Source organism: Schistocerca piceifrons, chromosome 2 (assembly GCF_021461385.2).
Source record: "Schistocerca piceifrons isolate TAMUIC-IGC-003096 chromosome 2, iqSchPice1.1, whole genome shotgun sequence".
Classification (NCBI taxonomy): domain Eukaryota; kingdom Metazoa; phylum Arthropoda; class Insecta; order Orthoptera; family Acrididae; genus Schistocerca; species Schistocerca piceifrons.
In genome coordinates this window covers 433735327-433756564 of record NC_060139.1, presented here as the reverse complement: position 1 = coordinate 433756564, position 21238 = coordinate 433735327, and the positions used below count along the sequence as shown (strand labels likewise).

General features: G+C 43.1%; 1 protein-coding gene across 3 annotated transcripts in view; it reads right to left on the bottom strand.

The window, feature by feature from the left end:
• The window catches only part of LOC124777181 (esterase E4-like), a 213073-nt gene that overhangs the window by 145847 nt on the left and 45988 nt on the right, over positions 1–21238 (bottom strand). For all 3 annotated transcript variants that reach the window (XM_047252492.1, XM_047252493.1, XM_047252494.1), the window contains exon 2: positions 2641–2745. In XM_047252492.1, the coding sequence (XP_047108448.1) occupies positions 2641–2745 (105 nt within the window). The remainder of the gene's footprint in view (positions 1–2640; positions 2746–21238) is intronic.

Sequence of the window (21238 nt, the reverse complement as noted above, 5' to 3'; positions counted from 1 at the left end):
CGAGGACTAAGAAGTAAAATTAATGAACTGCTTATCTGCTTTGATGGATTAGTCTTCAAACTCAATTGACATAACCTGCTTCCCTGAACATCATGTGACTGTTGGTATAAATGTGTTAGCTGTTACAGGATTTAGGTCAGCATTTCCTTTTGTAGAGCATAAATAGAGAAAAAAGGGAGTTGCCACATTCCATTCATCAAGAACTGTCATAAATTTAAGATCAGAGGCATTAATAAATTTTGCCTAGAGCAGCACATAGAAGCATGTGAAAGAAAACTAGAATTTCGAAACCAATCTTTCATAATAGTAAGTATATACCGAGCACCTACAGGTAAATATAATCTGTTCATAAATCACCTCGAAGATCTACTGGCCTATTTAACATCAACAAACGAAGAAACAGCGTAGATTTTCTTAAAGCCTCTCCCAATAAGAATTTATAAGTCAGCAACACTATCATTCTGCTTAGTTCCTACCATAAACTGCCCAGATAGGATAGCTCATTGCTCACAAACAGCCATTGACAGTACATTCATAGAAAAGTCTAATGAACAAAACTATATCACAAACCAATAGTTAATGGCCTCTCAGACCATGATATATAGTTCCTTTTGCCAAGTATTAAGGCCAAACAGCATATAAAATCTGTATTCAAGAGGGTAGTCGTAAGCCAAAAATTGTTAATTTTAGGGCACTCTTGAAAGACATGAACTAGAGTAATGTGTACAGCGTTCATTCCATGAATGAAAATTAAATCACTTTTATTTATAATGTTTTTACGTTATTTGAATACTTTTTCCTCCAAAAAGTAATCCAGATTAGACCAGGTTCTACAGAGAAGCGATGGAATACTCAAGGAATACAGGTGTTTTGTAAAACAAAGAGAAAACTGCATCTGTCAGTCAGAAACAGCTCTGATACTGATGTTATAGCTCATTAGAAGAACAGACATCATAGCTAATACAGAACAAGGAAAAGATAATCACATGAGATAAAAATGTAAAGGCAATATGGGATATGTCCGCAGCTCGTGGTCGTGCGGTAGCGTTCTCGCTTCCCGAGCCCGGGTTCCCGGGTTCGATTCCCGGCGGAGTCAGGGATTTTCTCTGCCTCGTGATGACTGAGTGTTGTGTGCTGTCCTTAGGTTAGTTAGGTTTAAGTAGTTCTAAGTTCTAGGGGACTGATGACCATAGATGTTAAGTCCCATAGTGCTCAGAGCCATTTGAACCATTTGAACCAGTATGGGATATAATGAAGTAGGAGACTCGTAGAAGCAGACGTGAAGAGGGGCAGTGAGCATTAAGAGTAACTGATGCATTGGTAACCGATTCACACAGAGTTGAAAAACTTTTTAGCAATCATTTCATAAATGTTACCAAAACGATGTAGTTGCCAGACTCAGTACATGCTGCCATAGTGTACTTCAGACCAGTCATTACACGTAACTTCACTCATGTGAATATGCTCCTACCCTATTAGAAGCAACATCCACCATAAAAACTATAAAATCAAATAATTGTAGTGGTCATGATGAAATATCGACAAAGTTAATTAAAGAGTGTATTTCTGAATTTGGTAATATATTATGCTATCCGTTTTCTCGGTGGAAGATTTCCTGTTTGGTTGAAATATGCTAAAGTATATGATTACGTAGGCTTTCCCGGCGTAATAAGTCTTGAAAGTCTCTTCGGGTTTGCTGCCGGATCCTAAAATCAACTTGACTCGATATTTCGGCGGACCAACTGGTCGCCAACTTCAGGAAAATGCTGCTTCTGCTGATGATTCCCGCTGAGAACTGACGCCAGGCTGGAAATCGACATCCTATACAGGCCACCGTTCAGTACACGGTGCATGCGCCGCCCATCACTGTTGCTGCCCTTCAAGACAGGAAGGTGGCGCCGCCCTTAGTGGAACACTGCTGGCAACGATATATCGCACTCAGGGCCGCACCGAAGAGCGTTCAATTTTGATGCGAGATGATACAGGATTCCACGTCTTGCTAAGAGGAAATCCATTGTCTCTGTTGATTGAATTATCAGCCAACCTAATTTCAATCGCCTCTTTATAGACACCGTTCCAAAAACCGGAAATTTTGGCAACTACCAGTTTCATCAAATTTCATACTGTGTCCCTCATTTAAGCAGTGTTCTGCTACTGCCGAATTTTCCGGCTGTTGTAGCCTCGTATGACGGGGATGTTCCACGCATCTGTCATGCACTGGAACATCGAGAAGAGAGGGAACTAGAAAGAATTATCACCACAAACGGCCATCAAGATGTATCAAAATATTGGAATTGTGCTCTCTTAGTGGGACAGGAGTCCTTTAAGATGGCTTATCGCTGCTCTTGACTGTTGTGGTTGAGGAAACACCTTGCAAATGGCCGCTTATAAAGCACCACACTGTCGGAGGTCTAAGACCTTGACACAACATTTGAAAATAAGAAGCCCCATACGAGCAAAACTCCATGTTTCTTGTACGTCTAAAGAGTTGTTAGGGATATGAACCGAGAAGTAGATTCGTTCTACATGCAGCAATCATTTTGGTGCCTTGCACACGATTAAGATTTTTATAATTTTCGACCGGTTCGTGTTTCAGTCCCCAAAGACACAAAGAAAAAGAATATTAACGGAATTACTCACCGCTGTTAATTGCATCAGACCATATACAAGGAGAAGTCCTAGCCCCGTCAAGATGACAAATGCAGTGCAGAATTTCACTGGCTTATACAGAGAACTGCATGGCACCTGAAACAAAAAATTCCAGTATCACCTTTCTTTCCAATGCTGATGTGTGGTTTGGTGTTTAAGATTCTATGAACACTGGGGCCTTTATCCGTTTTCCCTCTACTAACGATTGAAGACTCTTCGATGTTCCTAAATTTGATATGGTTGCTCATTTGGGGAAATATAGGAGAAAGTGCGTGTGAAAGTGTTATGTCATTCGACTGAAAAAACATAAATTAAAGTTACTTGATATGGTTTTGAAATATACTTCTCCTGATATGTAGCTCAGTGCCTTAGCAGATTTGTCAAACCTTTCGATTTTGCAGATATTAAGACATTACCTTGCACAAGTCCAGTAGACGCCGCAGACATGCAAAACTCAAGAAATATCGAATGAAAAAGGTAGACAGTTTACTACGCAACTTGAGTTAAGCAGGAACGAAGCAAAGACGACAGTGAAGAAGGGTGGTAGAAAAGAAGATAGTGATTCGTTCATCTTCAGTATAGGAAATGGCACAGCAGGATAAGACAAAACACTCTCCTGTCCACGCAGTAACATCATTAAAACGATTGAATAAAGGAAGATATCAGTGGATGAATGGCGCACGCAAAGAAAGGTTCCTTCAATTAGAGAAGTCTGATAATATCAAATACTGGTAAAGAAATATAGATAAGATTTAAATCTGTACGTCTGGAATATTGGTTTGTTAGACAGTAAAATGTGGGCTGCTGCAAAACTTGCAGCACTTAAAATGCAGTGTTATAGTTAAAACGGGGCAGATACGTAAAGCACGAAATGAAGATGTTCTTATTTATTGTATAACACTAAGAGGCTAGTAATTTTAAATGCTTTCAGGGATTCTTGTTGACTTTGTACTAATGTAATGCATTCATTCTTATATCAGCCTCTGACTAAAACTGTGGATATCAATATTTTAAACAACCGTTTTCTCCAACTTGATCGACATATAATTTAGATGCATTCCTGCCACTTAGTCTACCTACTTTTCTCTGACCTTATGGTGCACACATCTACTTCAACAAAGTTATGTTTAATCTTCTTACAAATAGTTTGTGATTTTTCTTAAGCAAGTTACTATTTAATTCGTTTACATTTCTCTCGTAGCTATTCCGCTTTCGATTAGTCGTGCTACTTGTAGAGTTTATTTCTAAGCGACCTATGATACTGGCTACTTCTCATAACCTTTTTTTTTCGTTTTTCTTTTTCTGTCAGTATTCCACTAGTTGCGAAGAGTCTTTTAGTCTACGACTTTTCTGTACCGTCGATGGCTGCTGCGTCCTTAAATAATATACTTTAATAATGTATTACACTGTTTTACTGAAACACCATCGGAGTTTTTGGGTAAAACAATGACCATAACTGAAGAGAATTTCATAATTTTTGAATATCGCAGTTTCTCGTACATTTCACGTGTACCCGTACTGTTAGCAGTTTCAACATGTTGGTCATGAATACTGAGTTACGATACGCAGCTAGTTAACGCATTTTAATATAATTCGTAGTCCCTATGACTTGTCTAAACTTTCTGTAGCCCAACTGATAATTTCCGTGGCTCGAAATCTTTCCTAAGAACACCTTTCTCTTCTGTGTATTTGAAGAAATTGTTTTCAAAAAGTGGTTGAAGTACGTCACTGAACTCTTGCAAGCCTGCCCCTTTTTCTTTCGTTTCCCACAATTTATTTTGCTTTTTGTTTCAGCTGTTGATAAAATACTTTAAATGCAAACAGTCTTGCTAACGCTGATTTCAGGCTTTTCATTGATTATTTCTAGTATTCTCATCACCATACCGTGCAATTTCCCACATTTTCAGTGTTGTTATCGACATTGACGGCGTTTGAACTAAATAATTTGGAAGTCGTAGAATAAAAACCACGTTCCGGAAACTGTTTCCTGATATATCTGAAAATATGTTTTCTAAAAAATGCGTGTGTACTGGCATGTGTCCCTCTTTAAATGGCAGCATTGCAGGTTATTTGCCGCCAGTGATGTACTGTGTGGACCTTTCAGCTTTCGGTACTAATCGAGCAATGAAGAGTTCTTGTATTTTTATGATAGAAAACTTTGAAACACTTAGCTGTAGAGAGGGAGAGACACTTGATGACTCAAGATTGCACAACTTCTAGTAAGATTTGTTCTCAGTGTTATTTCTGTTAAAGCAATATGATGTGCCACACCGAATGATCGGCGAGTTCGACAGAACCCAAACAAAGTAATAATAAGTGAAGATTTAGAACAGTTATTCGTGCGTTGCTGTTTTGCTGTGAAGCGGCGACGTGTTTTCATTCTACCCCAAGTTTCGGAGCGGATCACACGCCACGTCTGCGGAAAACGAAGATGGGAAGCCGTAACCCGATATTTGCTGTTGTGTTTTCGGGTCAGTGAGTATATTTGACTATTCCGGTCAAATAACGATGTCCCTAGAGTGAGTCAGTTTGAAATGATTAGTGTCTGTACATCAGCTGTCCCTGTTTCATAAGCGTAATGAAATAAGACTATATGTACCTTCGTATCACATTTAATAAAGAGTACAATTTCGTCATGGATGTGATTGAACTTGTTCAGAGCAGGAAATTGAACAAGAAACCAGGTATAAGTACCTTATCTGTGTCAATGAATGCTGGCGAACAGTTTTACTGCAGCCATCTAGATCGCACGCGTTGTAGAAAAAAGTGCGAAGTCCGAAATGGTGAAATATAATTGCGTTCCGACATTTTGGAGACTTGGTATTGTTAGAAAACTTTCGAATTAATAAAGAAGCGTTCCTAGTTCTGAACAAAGGATTGACGAATGTTTTGTCACTCACAGTGATTCGTATGAAAGAGCCTTTGTTGCTAAAAAGGAGAGTGGATAAAGTAGTTTATAAATTAGCCGAATATCAAGAATGCAGACTTGTTTCCAATCAGTCCAATTTTGCTAATTTAGAAAATATACACTGGTGTGAAAAACTTCAGGGGAAAAGTAACTTTTGTGTGCTGTGTTACTGCCAAGTAATATACACTGAAGAGCCAAAGAAACTGCCTGTTATCGTGTAGTGCCCCCGTGAGCACGCAGAAGTGCCGTAACACAACGTGACATGGACTCGACAAATGTCTGTAGTAGTGCTGGATGGAATTGGCACCATAAATCCGGCCTGGGCTGACCATAAATCCCTAAGAGTGCGTAGAGGTGGAGATCTCTTCTAAACAGCACGTTGCGAGGAATCTCAGATATGCTCAATAATGTTCGAGTCTGGGGAGTTTGGTGCCCAGTGGAAGTGTTTAAACTCAGAAGAGTGATCCTCGAGCCACTCTGTAGCAATTATGGGCCTGTGGGGTGTCGCGTTGTCCTACTGGAATTGCCCAAGTCTGTCGGAATGCACAATGGACATGAATGGATGCAGATGATCAGACAGGATGCTTACTTACGTGTCACCTGTCAGACTCGTATCTAGACGTATCAGGGGTCCCATATCACTCCAAATGCACGGGCTCCACACCATCACGGATCCTCCACCAGCTTGGACAGGCCCCTACTGACATGCAGGGTCAATGGATTCATGAGGTTGCCTCCCTTCCCGTACACGTCCATCTGATTGATACAATTTGAAACGAAACTCGTTCGACCAGGCAAGATGTTTCCAGTCATCAACAGTCTAAAGTATTGACGGGCCCAGGCGAGGCGTGCAACTGTATGTGGTGTAGTCATCAAGGGTACACTAGTGCGCCTTCGACTCTGAAGCCCATATCGATGATGTTTCGTTGAATGGTTCGCTTGTTGATGGCTCAGCATTGAAACCAGTAGCAATTTGCGGAAGGGTTGCACTTCTCTCATGCTGAAGGATTCTCTTCAGTCACCGCTGGACCCGTTCTTGAAGGATCTTCTCCCGGCTGCAGCGAGGTCAGAGATTTGAGTTTTTACCGGATTCCTGATATTGATGGTACACTCGTAAAATGAACGTACGGGAAAATCCCCACTTCATCGCTGCCTCGGATATGCTGTGTCCCATCGCTCGTACGCGGACTATAACATCACGTTTAAACTGAATTAAATCTTGATAACCTGCCATTGTAGCATCAGTAACTGATCTAACAACTGCGCCAGACATTTGTCTTATTTAGGCATTGCCGACCGCAGCGCCTCATTCTGCCTGTTTATATATCTCTGTATTTGAATACGCATCTACCCTGCGCTTGTCTCTGGCCCGTTGCTGTGACACCAGAGGACGCCTACCCGCAACAAGGCGCTTAAGCAACGCCAGGCATGGATATAAGGGCGTGTTTGGCTAACTATGGGGAAGTGGCAAGCAGGGAATGGGAAATTCGAGGTCCAGGTTTACCGAGGACGTGTGAGCGTTCTCTAATGCTGAACATAGGTGGAAGGTAGCGGACGGCCTGTGGGGTTTTATTGGTGCCATCACGCTGGTGCGAGTTTAAGTGTGAGCTACACGGCAACTGGAGGAAGCGAGTCTGCTCGGTACTGGATTGGATTGGATTGTTTGGGGGGAAGACACCAAACAGAGAGGCTGTAGGTCTCATCGTATTGGAGAAGCACGGGGAAGGAAGTCGGCCGTGCCCTTTCAAAGGAACCATCCCGGCATTTGCCTGGAGCGATTTAGGGGAATCACGGAAAACCTAAATCAGGATGGCCGGATTCGGGATTGAACCGTCGTCCTCCCGAATGCGAGTCCAGTGCCATAACCATTGCGCCACATCGCTCGGTGTCTGCTCGAGGAACAGTTGTGTGTCCATATTGTGGACTATACTGTGATGCCTTTTGTAAGAGGCAGTTATTTTGTACTTAACAGATGTGTGAGGCACTGCATCCTGGTTCCTTTCGGGCATAGCTAGTATTTGTGGTCGTTCCTTCGATTCGCTGTTGTGAGCCATAGTCGCTTCTTTCTGTTTTGCTACTACGCTACGTTTACCCGATTTCTGCGACAAGTGTTCGCGATGTGTGGGGAGCATTTCTTAGATTCTGATTTTGTTGTCTACTCGACACGTTACTGAGCAGCGTATCTGGGTTGTTCGTGAGTGCAAGCCACACTTTCCAAAAATGGTTCAAATGGCTCTGAGCACTATGGGACTTAACATCTGAGGTCATCAGTCCCCTAGAACTTAGAACTACTTAAACCTAACTAACCTAAGGACACCACACACATCCATTCCCGAGACAGGATTCGAACCTGCGACCGTAGCGGTCGCGCGGTTCCAGACTGAAGCGCCTAGAACCGCTCGGCCATACCGGCCGGCCACACTTTCCATCAAATCACTCTGTAAACTGCCTGCGTGCCGTATTACTTATTCAGTGACCTGTTAGCTGTTTTCAATATGTTTTTGAAACTTGTAATGTGGAATATGCAGGTTAATTTTAAGGAAATATGGTCTGATTAGACCTCTGTGCTAAGGATATATCAATTTTTTTTTTACTTAGTGATCTTCTCAAAAAATAACGTTTTTTAAAATTTAATTCAGTCATTTCTCTAAGTTATGTACTACCCACCCACAGTTATGTTGTTGGAAATTAGTGTAATTTATTCTGAGGGTAGTGCTCAGATTTTCTTGCATCAGTTTCTGTGTTTTAATAAATTGGTTTGTGTTTTTAAAAATAGATTAGTAAATTTGTGGCCCAGTATTCTTCCACTCACCAACAGCTCCCTGCTATTTTGCAGACAGCCTTCTTTAATTTATTGGTGTCTTGTATTTTATTAGAATAGTTTTTAACGCACTTACAGTTAGAATTAACGGTAAGCTACCTGTCTGGCGCCCTAGCCATCTTTAGCCGGTAGTGGCTTCTGAGGAACATGTGGCCCACATCGCCCTTTCGGTCGGTGCTCACCTCTAATTAACTCCCAGAAAGGCAGTACTACAGAAATTGTTAGTATGTGGTGCTAGCCAGTATCAGCGAATGAAATGACTGCATCGTAAAGAAAGATCTGATGTACATATAAATCGAAAAGAATGTATAGTATATTAAATGTATGCTGGCAAAATCTTGCCGCCTTACACTGTCAATGCTATTACATTTTCTTGTAGGGAAATTCACTTAAGATTGGTCAGTATTGCCGTAAACAGCACTTTATGGCTGAGGAAAATTATGGGTAAAAATATATTAGTTGAAATGACTTCCCCAAGGTAGCTACTTGACGTTGGGCCTTAAGCAGTTTCGGCACTTGCTAAGTATAATTATTTGCTTTATGAACTGATGTTCTTGACCCGTAAATCTCCATTAAGAACTTCTACTCCAACTGCTTAACGAATATATATTATGAAAGTAAGTGCACAATGCACCTGCTGCTAAAACTAAGAAACGAGTCCCGGTACGATCAAGGAAATTGTATTGTGTGACAGCCCTCTATCGCCATCTATGAAGATGGTTCCTTTTTCTACCTGAAGGGCGTGCTTTTGAAGATACAAGGGTTGGAAAGTTTGGCCCCCTAGAACATTCGAGAGTATTCGAGAACGTTCCACAAAATACGAGAGTATTCTAGAACGTATCACAGGATTCCAGAATGTTCCGAAATGTTCCACAATGTTCCGGTAAGTTCTGGAATGTTGCGAATAGTCGGCAACATTCGGGAAGATTCGAGAATGTTCTGGAACATCCCAATCATTATGGAACATTCCAGAACACTCTCGAATGTTGTGAATTTGAAGTCTTTTTGGTATGTTCTGGAATTCGCCACTAGTGGGGCTATCCATCGCTAGGAATATACAAAGAAAGACCCATCTTAGATTCGAACGTCAGTTTATTGTCAGTGACGAAGGGAGTAACTGAGAAATTAGTGCAAGGAGTGAAGAAAAACAAACAGTGAAGTGTGAGTAGTCAAAGAGAAACAGCGACTGAATATAAATCGAAAATTAAGTGTGAAAAGTACGTTAAGTGTACTTACTGTATTTGCTAGTAAAAAGTTGATTTGATTTGTATTTTAGACAACTACCAAATGTAAAATAGGAGGTGTTGCCAGTTCTGAAGCCTAACGGCGAATAATAACAGAACAGCGAAAAAACGAGACAGACAAAGAGCGCGAAGCAAAATTAAGTTCCCAATGAATGAGGATGAGCATCGTGAGAAGCAGAGAAGCCGAAGAACAACGAGATGAACGTATTGAAATTCAAAAATTGCGACACAATCTTATAATAAAAGAGTGCGAACTGAAGTCAGAGATGAAAATATCACCCTACGAGAAGCGCGGTCGAAGACAAGTAAACAGCACAACCTACCAAATGAAGCATTCCAATGCGGCCTGACGAAAGAATATAACAAACACAAACACGTCGTAATCGGAAAAAATGGATAACGTCTGACAACGCGAAAAAATTTAGTAGAAAAACACCAGAATTCTGTTGCATGAATGGAAAAGTTTGATTAGCCTCATTGGAAGCACCTCCGCAGGAATTTGTACATTACATAACCTGGAAAACTATAGAATCAAAACATTTTCTTCAAAATATAATAGCGTACAGCGCCTGCTCCCAAATGACTTCTCTTCTTTCGGTGTCACTTCGATCAACAGTAACAGAGATGAAATCGATTATGTTTTTTTTCATCCAAGGACAAATCTATCACAACATGGCATCATTACTACCACCACCTATCCAAGGCCATTAATTTCCGTAGGTGTCTTTCATTGGAAATGAAGAAACATAAATTTATCAACGATGCACAAATTTCGGTGGACTGGGACGAGAAGCAGTCCAAGATCTACAGAGGATCTTACACAGATACAATCAACTGATTCACATATTCAATAGAGATCTGGACAGAATAATTTCGACTACAAAGTTATAATTCGAGCCAACAAAAGACTAACTGTAGAACACGAATTTCGATTTAAGGGACCTCAGCTAGGCGAAGCCGCCATCGTAATTGTGGACAATGAAAACACAAGCCGTAACGTAGTTGGACAACGAAGAACAGAAGGACTACAAGGCACTGCAGCGACATACCGTTCATAAGGTGCCCTCCAGTATCCATTAATACTGCTGCACGGAGAGGATGGACATCATTTTAATGTGAAACAGGCGTAAAACAAACAAAAAAGTTACTTGAAAGGGGTTCCTTGCTTACCGCTTGATGACCAGAGACAATGAAATACACAATCACATTCTCAACACTCATCGTTCATTCCAACAATTCCTGATAGATAAAATAGAAGTGCGACGGATGCTTTACATAAGACTGAATCAGAAGACACTACGCCCGGAAGAATACATCCACCTTCGAGACGCAATCATAAATGAGGGAAACATTGACGACATTGGAACAATGTTTATCTTGCCATCATAATACATAGGAAGTCCTACACACATGACCGAATACACTCAAGATGTCATGACCCCGACATACGAAAATATGGACACGCCTGGCCTCTTCATAACGTTCACGTGCAACCCGTCGTGGCCAGATATCAAAGAACAACTACGATACGGACAAGCCCCCATGCATCGACGCGATAAAATAGCCCGAGTTTGAGACCGTTTGGAATCGTTAGATTCAGGATGTACATAGTCGAACTGCAAAAATGAGGACTGACTCACTCGTACAATCTCATATGGCTACACGACAGAATTCATCTCACACGTATCGACAAAATCATCCAAGCTGAATTTCCCAATCCACAAGAACATCCAGTTCGAGAACTGTATAACGTAGTAGTGAAAAACATTATTCACAGATCATGTGGGGCATTAGCCCTACGCGCCACGTATGAATAACGGAAAATGTACAAAAAAATACCCAAAATCATACTTGGATGACACACAAACCGGAGTTGATGGCTACCCGAATAAAGAGACGATCACCCAGAAACGGTGGCTTCTCAGCAAAAATACGAATATGAGGCAGCTACGAACTGGAAATAGGTAATCAGAGGGTAAATGTAAATGTCGTGTGACTAGGGCCTCCCGTCGGGTAGACCGTTCGCCGGGTGCAAGTCTTTCGATTTGACGCCTCTTCGGCGACTTGCGCGTCGATGGGGATGAAATGATGATGATTAGGACAACACAACACCCAGTCCCTCAGCGGAGAAAATCTCCGACCCAGCCGGGAATCGAACACTGGCCTTAGGATTGACATTCTGTCGAGGTGACCACTCTGCCACGGGGGGAGGACATGGATCGGTAGGACCACGTAACACACAACTTTCCAAAATGTTCCAAGCACACATAAACATGGAAAACTGCAATTCAGTGAAATCCATCAAAGCCGGCCGCGGTGGCACTCAGTCCGGAACCGCGCGACTGCTACGGTCACAGGTTCGAACCCTGCCTCGGGCGTGGATGTGTGTGATGTCCTTAGGTTAGTTAGGTTTAAGTAGATCTAAGTTCTAGGGGACTGATGACCACAGATGTTGAGTCCCATAGTGCTCAGAGCCATTTGAACCATTTTTGAACCAAATCCATCAAATATGCATAAGTATGTGAACAAAGGTAGTGAGATAGCAGTATTTCAAATAGCCAAAGACAGCGAACAACAAAACACTCGACGAGATCCTCATGTACAAAATGGGAAGATGCATCAACAGTAACGAAGCAGAGAGGCAGATTTTCGGTTTCCCATACACGAACTCGAAACAACTGTGCAACATCTAGCAGTAAATTTAGAGAATGGGTAGAGAATTTTCTTCACAAAAGACACCGGCAAAAAAACTGCAAGCGAACCACCTCAGAATACAACATTAACAGCATTTTACTAAATGTGCCCATCGGATCCATTCGCGGAAACAGTACTATATGTCGACGTCTGTGCCTATTATACGTCGAACACAGCAAGAGAAATCTTTCAACGACGGAAACAGCATTCCAGTAGAAGATCATCGAGAAATCATGAAAATTGGCATACTACGCCGAGTATACATCGTACATCCGAACAGCGTTGAATGTTTCTATCCCCGGATGTTGCTACAAGGAATACGGCGACCAACAAGTTTCACAGGTCTCAAGACTGTTGACAGTTACCTATGAAAGACGTACAGAGAAGCATGCCAACGCTTAGGACTACTGGAAAACGACAACCATTGGGAATTAATAGTACAAGAAGCCTCACTCACAGCCTCAGCTTAACAGATGAGAAACTTATTCACCATAATTCCAACAGCATGTAATCCATCGAATCCAAAACAGCTATGGGACTCCTTCAAAGAGATTATGATTGATGACACACTGTACCAAATCCGACAAGCTTATCCTGTATTGATCATAGAATTCAACGACGACATCTTCAATGAAACACTCATTCGCCTAGAAGGTAAATATCTAGCAATAAACAACCAGACCTTAGTACAGCGTGGGATGCAAGCACCACGAAAAGATGCTGTCAGTGTGCTAAACTTCGAAATTACAAATGAAAAAAGTTACAACTTCAACGAAATACTTCAGTACGTTGCTCAAAACAAACGACTCTCAATGAGAATCAAAAGGAAATTTATAACGTTATCATAGACCAGATGGACAACACTGGCGGAATTATTTATTTGGACGCATCAGACGGCACCGGGAAAACATTTCTAATAAATCTATTGCTGGCGGAAATACGTGCTAAACAACGCATCATACTTGCATTGGTGTTATCCGGCATCGGAGCCACTGTTATAGAAGGAGGACGAACTGTCAGTCCCGCCCTACAACTACGGTTGAATATAACCGAATAACAATTCCCTGTTTGTATTTACGGTCAAGAGACTCGAAGCCATGGGCAGAACGTTACAAGACTTGTGAGGAAACTCTGAAGTGATGGGAGGAGCTCTACTCATACCCTCAGGAGATTTTCGACAAAAACATCGAGTTATCAAGTCAACACCAGCAGACGAGATCAATGCATGCTTACAAAAATCACATCTCTGACCATACATACAAATACTGTGACTATCAAAAAATATGAGAGTTGAACTATCGAAAGACGAAACAACAGCACATTTTACAAATAGACGAAGGCACATATCCTACTTGCCAGACGACCGGCCTCATTAACATCTACAATGATTTATGCAACATAGCCAGTGCTGAAAATGAATCCATCGACAAAATTTATCCAAACATTGTTCACAACGCTACCATCAGGACTGGCTATTGGAAATGGTAATTTTGGCAACTAAAAATAATATTGATGACCATATCAATTTTAGTATTCAAAACGTTGAAGAAAGTGTGGACTTCCCTACAGAACTTCTGAACTCTTTGCAAGTACAAGGAATGCCATTATACTGCCTTAGACTTAAAATTGGACCTCCAATCGTACACTCAGAAATCTCAACTCACCAAAGCTACGTAATGGAACAAGGATGGTCATCAAACAGCTCTTGAATTACATCATCGAAGCCGAGCTTATGACCGGAAAGTACAAGGGACACACACTATTTATCCCCAGGACACCACTGATCTCTACTAACTGCCATTCCAGTTTAAAAGACTGCAATGTTCAATCAAATTATCCTACAGTTTTACAATTAAAAAAGGGAAAGGACAAATTTTAAAATATTGCGGCATCAACTTCAAAGACTCTTACTCTCGAATAGGAAATTCGAAAAATTTGTACATATGTACCCCGGATAACAAAATGAAAAATGTTGTTTATAAACAAGTACTGTAAATGGTTAGAATACGTTTCCAATATTTTTTTTACCTCTCATACTTTAAGAATTATTGTAAATAGTTAGAGCATGTTTTCAATAAAGATTTCTTACCTATTACACTTTAACAAGTGCTGTAAATAGTTAGAATGTGTTTCCAATATTTTTTTACCTCTTATAAAGTTTTATGCTTTTATTCCAACTTCCACACAATCTCATATCAAATCCATGGTCGAAGCCGGATACTCCATCTAGTACTTTAAATTATTTTGGCCTGAGTGAGATTTTCACTCTGCAGCGGAGTGTGCGCTGATATGAAACTTCCTGGCAGATTAAAACTGTGAGCCCGACCGAGACTCGAACTCGAGTTCGAGTCTCGGTCGGGCACACAGTTTTAATCTGCCAGGAAGTTTCATATTTTGGCCTGCCATGGAAACACTTATCACTGAGCCTTAAGCTACTTGTGCAGTTACTAAGAATAGTCTTATCCTTAATCAAGTGATGTCCTTGATTTGTCTGTTAACGAGCAATGTTGTAGGGCAATTAATAATTCAATTGCAACTGCTTAGTACCTGAATTATTTTAATAATTTAATTTTGGACTACGAATGTGAGGTGATCTTGTTTTTTCAACAGTTATACTTGATAGTATATTTTTTCCCATTGTAAAGAGTTTAATTTTTTCCTGATAATAAGCTGCTGTTAAAGTATAATTTGTTTTGTGGTCCCAGTACCTTCTCACGAGCTCTCTATTGCTTCAAATACATAAAAAGAATCGCTAGAGTCTAGTACAGAAAATAACTGACAGAAATAAGTAATGAGACCAAAAGAAATGACACTTTTATTGAAAAACAATAATTACACTTAAGTCATCGCGATTCATTATGGTCCCTTGGACATTACAGAAGGCGGGGTATGGTTGTTAACAGGACGTGAGATCACCTCATATGGCAATGCATGCTCTATGATATGCTCCAAGGTTGGTAAGGAATTCTTGTGGTAGGGCGTACCTTTCCGCCAGCAGCATTGTCAACAACTGCTCGATGATCGTTGGTGGATGTGGACCTGCTGCAGTACGTGTGTCCAGTGCATTCCACACTTGTTCGATGGGATTTGTCGGGTGAACGGGCAGACTAGTCCATTCGCGTAATATCCTCTCGTTACAAGAGCTCCACCACCTTCGCTGTTCGATGACGTCGCACCATGTCATTCACAAAAATGAAGTCAGGGCCGAGTGCATATCCGCAAGAACGGGCATAGGGAACGAGTGCTTCGCCACAGTAGCGTTGAGCGATGATTGCACCATGTTTAAATATGTGGACGTCAATGAACCAATGTAAGATGGTGCTTCCTCATACCACTACTCCTGGACGACCAAAACGATCGTGTTCCACAATGCTAGAAGTACCTTTATATGACGAGAGATGGGATCACATAAGGCTCTTTTCCCCGACTTAAATCTCCTCGAGCATGAGTGGAATACGGCGAGGAAATGTTCTGCAGCACACCTACGTGCAGAAACGACCATGCAGCAACTGTGTACCGCTCTGGTGGAGGAATGGAACGCCCTACAGCAACAACTCCTTTCCAGCTGTGTGGCCAGTATGGGAGCATATTGTGCAGCATGCATTGCTGACCGTGGTGATCGCACACTCAATTAAGAGGCATGTGATGTACAGGGGGCCGTCATGTATCGTTGTGACTACAGTGTAATTATTGTCATTGAACAAAAGAGTCATTTCTGTTTGTCTCATTGCGTATTTCTTCAGATACCTTCTGTACCATACTTACGGCACCTCTGCCTGGCACAATGAAGACCCGCCGGCCTATCAGGCTCGCGGCTGCTCTATGATGCCAGCAGCGGGAGGTGAAGGCCGCTTTTGAAGAACAACAGGGACAAGGGGGACCTCACCTCCACCCTCAATGCTGAGGATGGCACCACCTCCGTGTCGTCCAGAGTTTCTTGCGTCGCTGGCCATGCATCCTGCCACTGTAAGTTGGCCAGGATGTCGTTTGCAACCCTGAGGCAAAGGTCAACTTGTTGGCTGCTGCCTTTGAAGCCAACTTCTCCCCTGTGGTTGACGATGATGACCACATTCAGTGCATCACTTGATGTGTCACTCACACCGACACAGGGAAACAATGACCGAAGTTTATTGACTAAGGAAAGAAACGTCTGCTTCGACGATAACAACAAAATCACAATTACAGTATCTCACAAGTATGTAGATTTGAGAGTACGGCGATTCCAGAATCTGACAAAGTAACATAATTAGGATTTTCATAGACAAATACACTTCTATGGAAAATATTCTGAATGCGATGAAACTGTCCTGAATAACAGCAGCATAGGAACAGAAAAGTATATCCTGGCTACAGTCTCACTGCACCCAGGGAAATAATGGTGAATGCTAAACACAGCGGCGTCGGTCCCTACAATGGACTTTGATAGCATCCTAAGACAATGGGGTGGGTCGCACCCGCCCAGAGGCTTGGAGAGGCTCTCGAAGCCGGAAGAGCTGATCTGCGCAGCACTGGCGCCGACCTTTACAGCGGCCGGCGATGGAATAGTTGCGCCAGTATTTTCTGGTCGTATGCGTGGCGGACATGAATAGGTCCCTTGGAAGTGGCGGCCTCTGCTAGGACTGGTACCGCCGTCTGGTGTCCGTCCGTTTTTGTGACGGAGTGAGTTCGTGATGCTGTTGCGAGTAGGGACCATATAGGCTGCACACGTGCCCGAGGCGCCCAAAGGATTGCCAATCGCTTTTGCAAAGAATTCCGATATAGTATCACTGAGTCAATGCTTCATCCGCGCCAGGGCATCACACTGGTTCGCCCAGTTTTGAATCTCGCGGCCTTGTGGGGGCATTCTGCCGACTCCCACATCGCTGCCCTACAGAGGGAGGAAAATGGGTTTCTCGAACTGAGGCGTAGCGCCTTCGCATCGCTGCTGTCACTTGTTAGGACCATATCGTTATAGGCATGAGACATCGACAGATGTCACCAGCTGACATGGACCTGAGTTACGGAGCTGCACGTAGTTGTACTAGTAGGTGGCAGAGGTCAGCAGTTGACGGACAGTTCTAGCAGTCGTAGTCGAAACAATGTTCTAAAGTTATGTTTGATTAATACTTAATGTATTTGCATAATTATAATTGTTTTATATGTGTAGTAATTAGCAGTGTGAGTGTTGTATGAGTGAAGAAAAACAGAAGTAAATGAAAATTGTTTTGTTTATTCACGAAGTACCAGTTAAACTATACAGGGGATTTCCTATAATTAAATGTGCAGTCAGTTTATGGTACTAATAAATCGTGAGTAGAACACAAATTAATCGGTAAATTCAGAAGGAGTGATTTTATATTTGATACTTTTCTAAATTTATTTATTTAGCAATTGCCATAGAAAGAAATGTTTTACTATGATTGGTCATTGAAGTAAAGCGCGGGTTAGCGCGGGATAATGCTGCAACCTGATTTACTGTTTGTGATATCAGCCAATCAGAAAAATGCAGGCTCACGCCAATCTATGCTCGGAACAAAGCCTTTGGTGTGATGTAGGGAAGTCGGGGCTGAGGGTTGTAACTAGTAGCATCTCATTGAAAGCAGCTCCGACGAAAGTACTGTAAAATCGCGGAAAAATGCTAATTACGGGTTCACAAAGTAGTACAAAGTGTATTTAAGTGAACGGTATAGTGGAAGTCGTGTGGAATTTCGGACGGAATATCAAAATTATTGCTTTTGTCTGTTAGTTAAAACCGCGTGGCGTGTTGTGCGAGCTAAGTCTAGAACAGGTATTACTTGTTGAGCACAGTGCACAACATTTGAGCGAGCATTTTCATAACTAAACGATCCGGTGAACTCTATTAACTTCGGTAACGGGTGTAAATACCATAAACTGGCTACGTGTGTGATTGTGATGTGCGTGTGAACTTTACATTGTGTTGCCACTTAGTACGGACTTGGCAGTATTAACTGTGATTTTTATCGTAAAAGTACACCTGAAAATTTAAAACTTTTATTTCAGTAGCTAGCCACATCCCGTTTACCGGACAATTCTATGTATGTTGTGACCTGCAATAGACAGTAGTGGTCTAGTATTTTATACCACTGCTTTTAGCTAGACAAATGAACATTGCTGGACACTGGCAGGGTGGTAAAAAAGTTGCGAGCCGCGCCGCATAACGTTGCGCTTTCGCCGGCTCCATCCCACGCACCAGCTCGACGAGGGTGGTGGCCTCCCATTGCTGCAGGATAGGTTCCGGCAAAAAGCCTTTGAATGTTAGGGAAAGGCAAGCCTCTTCGGCAACTGGCTCGTCAACAGCTTGGGCCACCGACACCATCACTGTCCGACTACATGTCGACCGGATCTGTTGCGAGAGTGTCGCTCTCTGCAACAGCATGACTGCTCTCCTCACATAACCTAAGGCTGGTCCAACGCGTTAGGCCACGATCCCGAACCATGACTAGAAAGGCAGGTACCCCATGCTTAACCTGTGACAGGCTGAGCTCTGTTTGTTCGTCCGTACTGCGACTGCTCCGTAAGTTAGTTGTGATTTCTGTGAATTACCATACACATCTTGCCACATATCGTTGTCTTGGTTCTGTATTCGCTATGTCTTAGTATTCCATTGTGGTTTGTCCTTCGGACATGTTATTCTGCCGTGTCCTCTACGTTGTCCCTTGTTGTCTCGTGTTGTCCATCTGTTGTTCTCTGGAGACTCACTGTCGACACTCACGGCCAGTCAGACAGCCACAGCTAGTTCTGAAATCGTCCCCGAACTTGTCCAGCTCTGGCCACTATAATAATGTTGCAGTTCTTTCTATGTATGGTCCAAGTTTCATCGAACTACACTCCTGGAAATGGAAAAAAGAACACATTGACACCGGTGCGTCAGACCCACCATACTTGCTCCGGACACTGCGAGAGGGCTGTACAAGCAATGATCACACGCACGGCACAGCGGACACACCAGGAACCGCGGTGTTGGCCGTCGAATGGCGCTAGCTGCGCAGCATTTGTGCACCGCCGCCGTCAGTGTCAGCCAGTTTGCCGTGGCATACGGAGCTCCATCGCAGTCTTTAACACTGGTAGCATGCCGCGACAGCGTGGACGTGAACCGTATGTGCAGTTGACGGACTTTGAGCGAGGGCGTATAGTGGGCATGCGGGAGGCCGGGTGGACGTACCGCCGAATTGCTCAACACGTGGGGCTTGAGGTCTCCACAGTACATCGATGTTGTCGCCAGTGGTCGGCGGAAGGTGCACGTGCCCGTCGACCTGGGACCGGACCGCAGCGACGCACGGATGCACGCCAAGACCGTAGGATCCTACGCAGTGCCGTAGGGGACCGCACCGCCACTTCCCAGCAAATTAGGGACACTGTTGCTCCTGGGGTATCGGCGAGGACCATTCGCAACCGTCTCCATGAAGCTGGGCTACGGTCCCGCACACCGTTAGGCCGTCTTCCGCTCACGCCCCAACATCGTGCAGCCCGCCTCCAGTGGTGTCGCGACAGGCGTAAATGGAGGGACGAATGGAGACGTTTCGTCTTCAGCGATGAGAGTCGCTTCTGCCTTGGTGCCAATGATGGTCGTATGCGTGTTTGGCGCCGTGCAGGTGAGCGCCACAATCAGGACTGCATACGACCGAGGCACACAGGGCCAACATCCGGCATCATGGTGTGGGGAGCGATCTCCTACACTGGCCGTACACCACTGGTGATCGTCGAGGGGACACTGAATAGTGCACGGTACATCCAAACCGTCATCGAACCCATCGTTCTACCATTCCTAGACCGGCAAGGGAACTTGCTGTTCCAACAGGACAATGCACGTCCGCATGTATCCCGTGCCACCCAACGTGCTCTAGAAGGTGTAAGTCAACTACCCTGGCCAGCAAGATCTCCGGATCTGTCCCCCATTGAGCATGTTTGGGACTGGATGAAGCGTCGTCTCACGCGGTCTGCACGTCCAGCACGAACGCTGGTCCAACTGAGGCGCCAGGTGGAAATGGCATGGCAAGCCGTTCCACAGGACTACATCCAGCATCTCTACGATCGTCTCCATGGGAGAATAGCAGCCTGCATTGCTGCGAAAGGTGGATATACACTGTACTAGTGCCGACATTGTGCATGCTCTGTTGCCTGTGTCTATGTGCCTGTGGTTCTGTCAGTGTGATCATGTGATGTATCTGACCCCAGGAATGTGTCAATAAAGTTTCCCCTTCCTGGGACAATGAATTCACGGTGTTCTTATTTCAATTTCCAGGAGTGTATGTTACTTGGCACTGGCATATTATGCGAAAGTTACTTCAGTCATTAAGTTTAGCACACCTGAGTAACATCGTTTACGTGCCGCTCTCCAAACATCTAACAAAAATGGGCGGAAACGAAAGTAACAAGGTGTGTGCCCCAACGAAGTGTAAAAGGACCACTGATGTTTTCAAAACACACAAACGTTTCATCAAAAACGATAAGCAGTGGCATAAAGTTGTTCATAGTACATGACGATGTGTAAAAGAAAGTTTCGTCATAGCGGGACCATAAAAAAAAAAAAACTGAAGAAAGACTTAGACAAAGTTTCCACTTGGTATAATGAATGCCAGCTTTCTTTGAATCTGGATAAATGAAAAATAATGAGAACAACAAAGATAAAGAACCCAATGGTAGCTGATTACGTGACTAGTTATGAGCATCTTGAGCACGTTACACCCTGTAAGTCCTGAGAGGTAATAATAAGAAGGAATATGAAATGAGACTTTCATGGAAAATGAGTATTAGGGAAGGCGAACGGAAGACTTAGATTTGTTAAAACGACCCGCGGAAACCAACAAACCTGTAAAGGAACTCGCGTGCAAGAGGCTAGTGCGACAAATGCAGGGACTATTTTTGCAGTGTTTGGAGTCCTTATCAAGTAGGCATCGCAACAGGCATGGAACTCAGAGACAC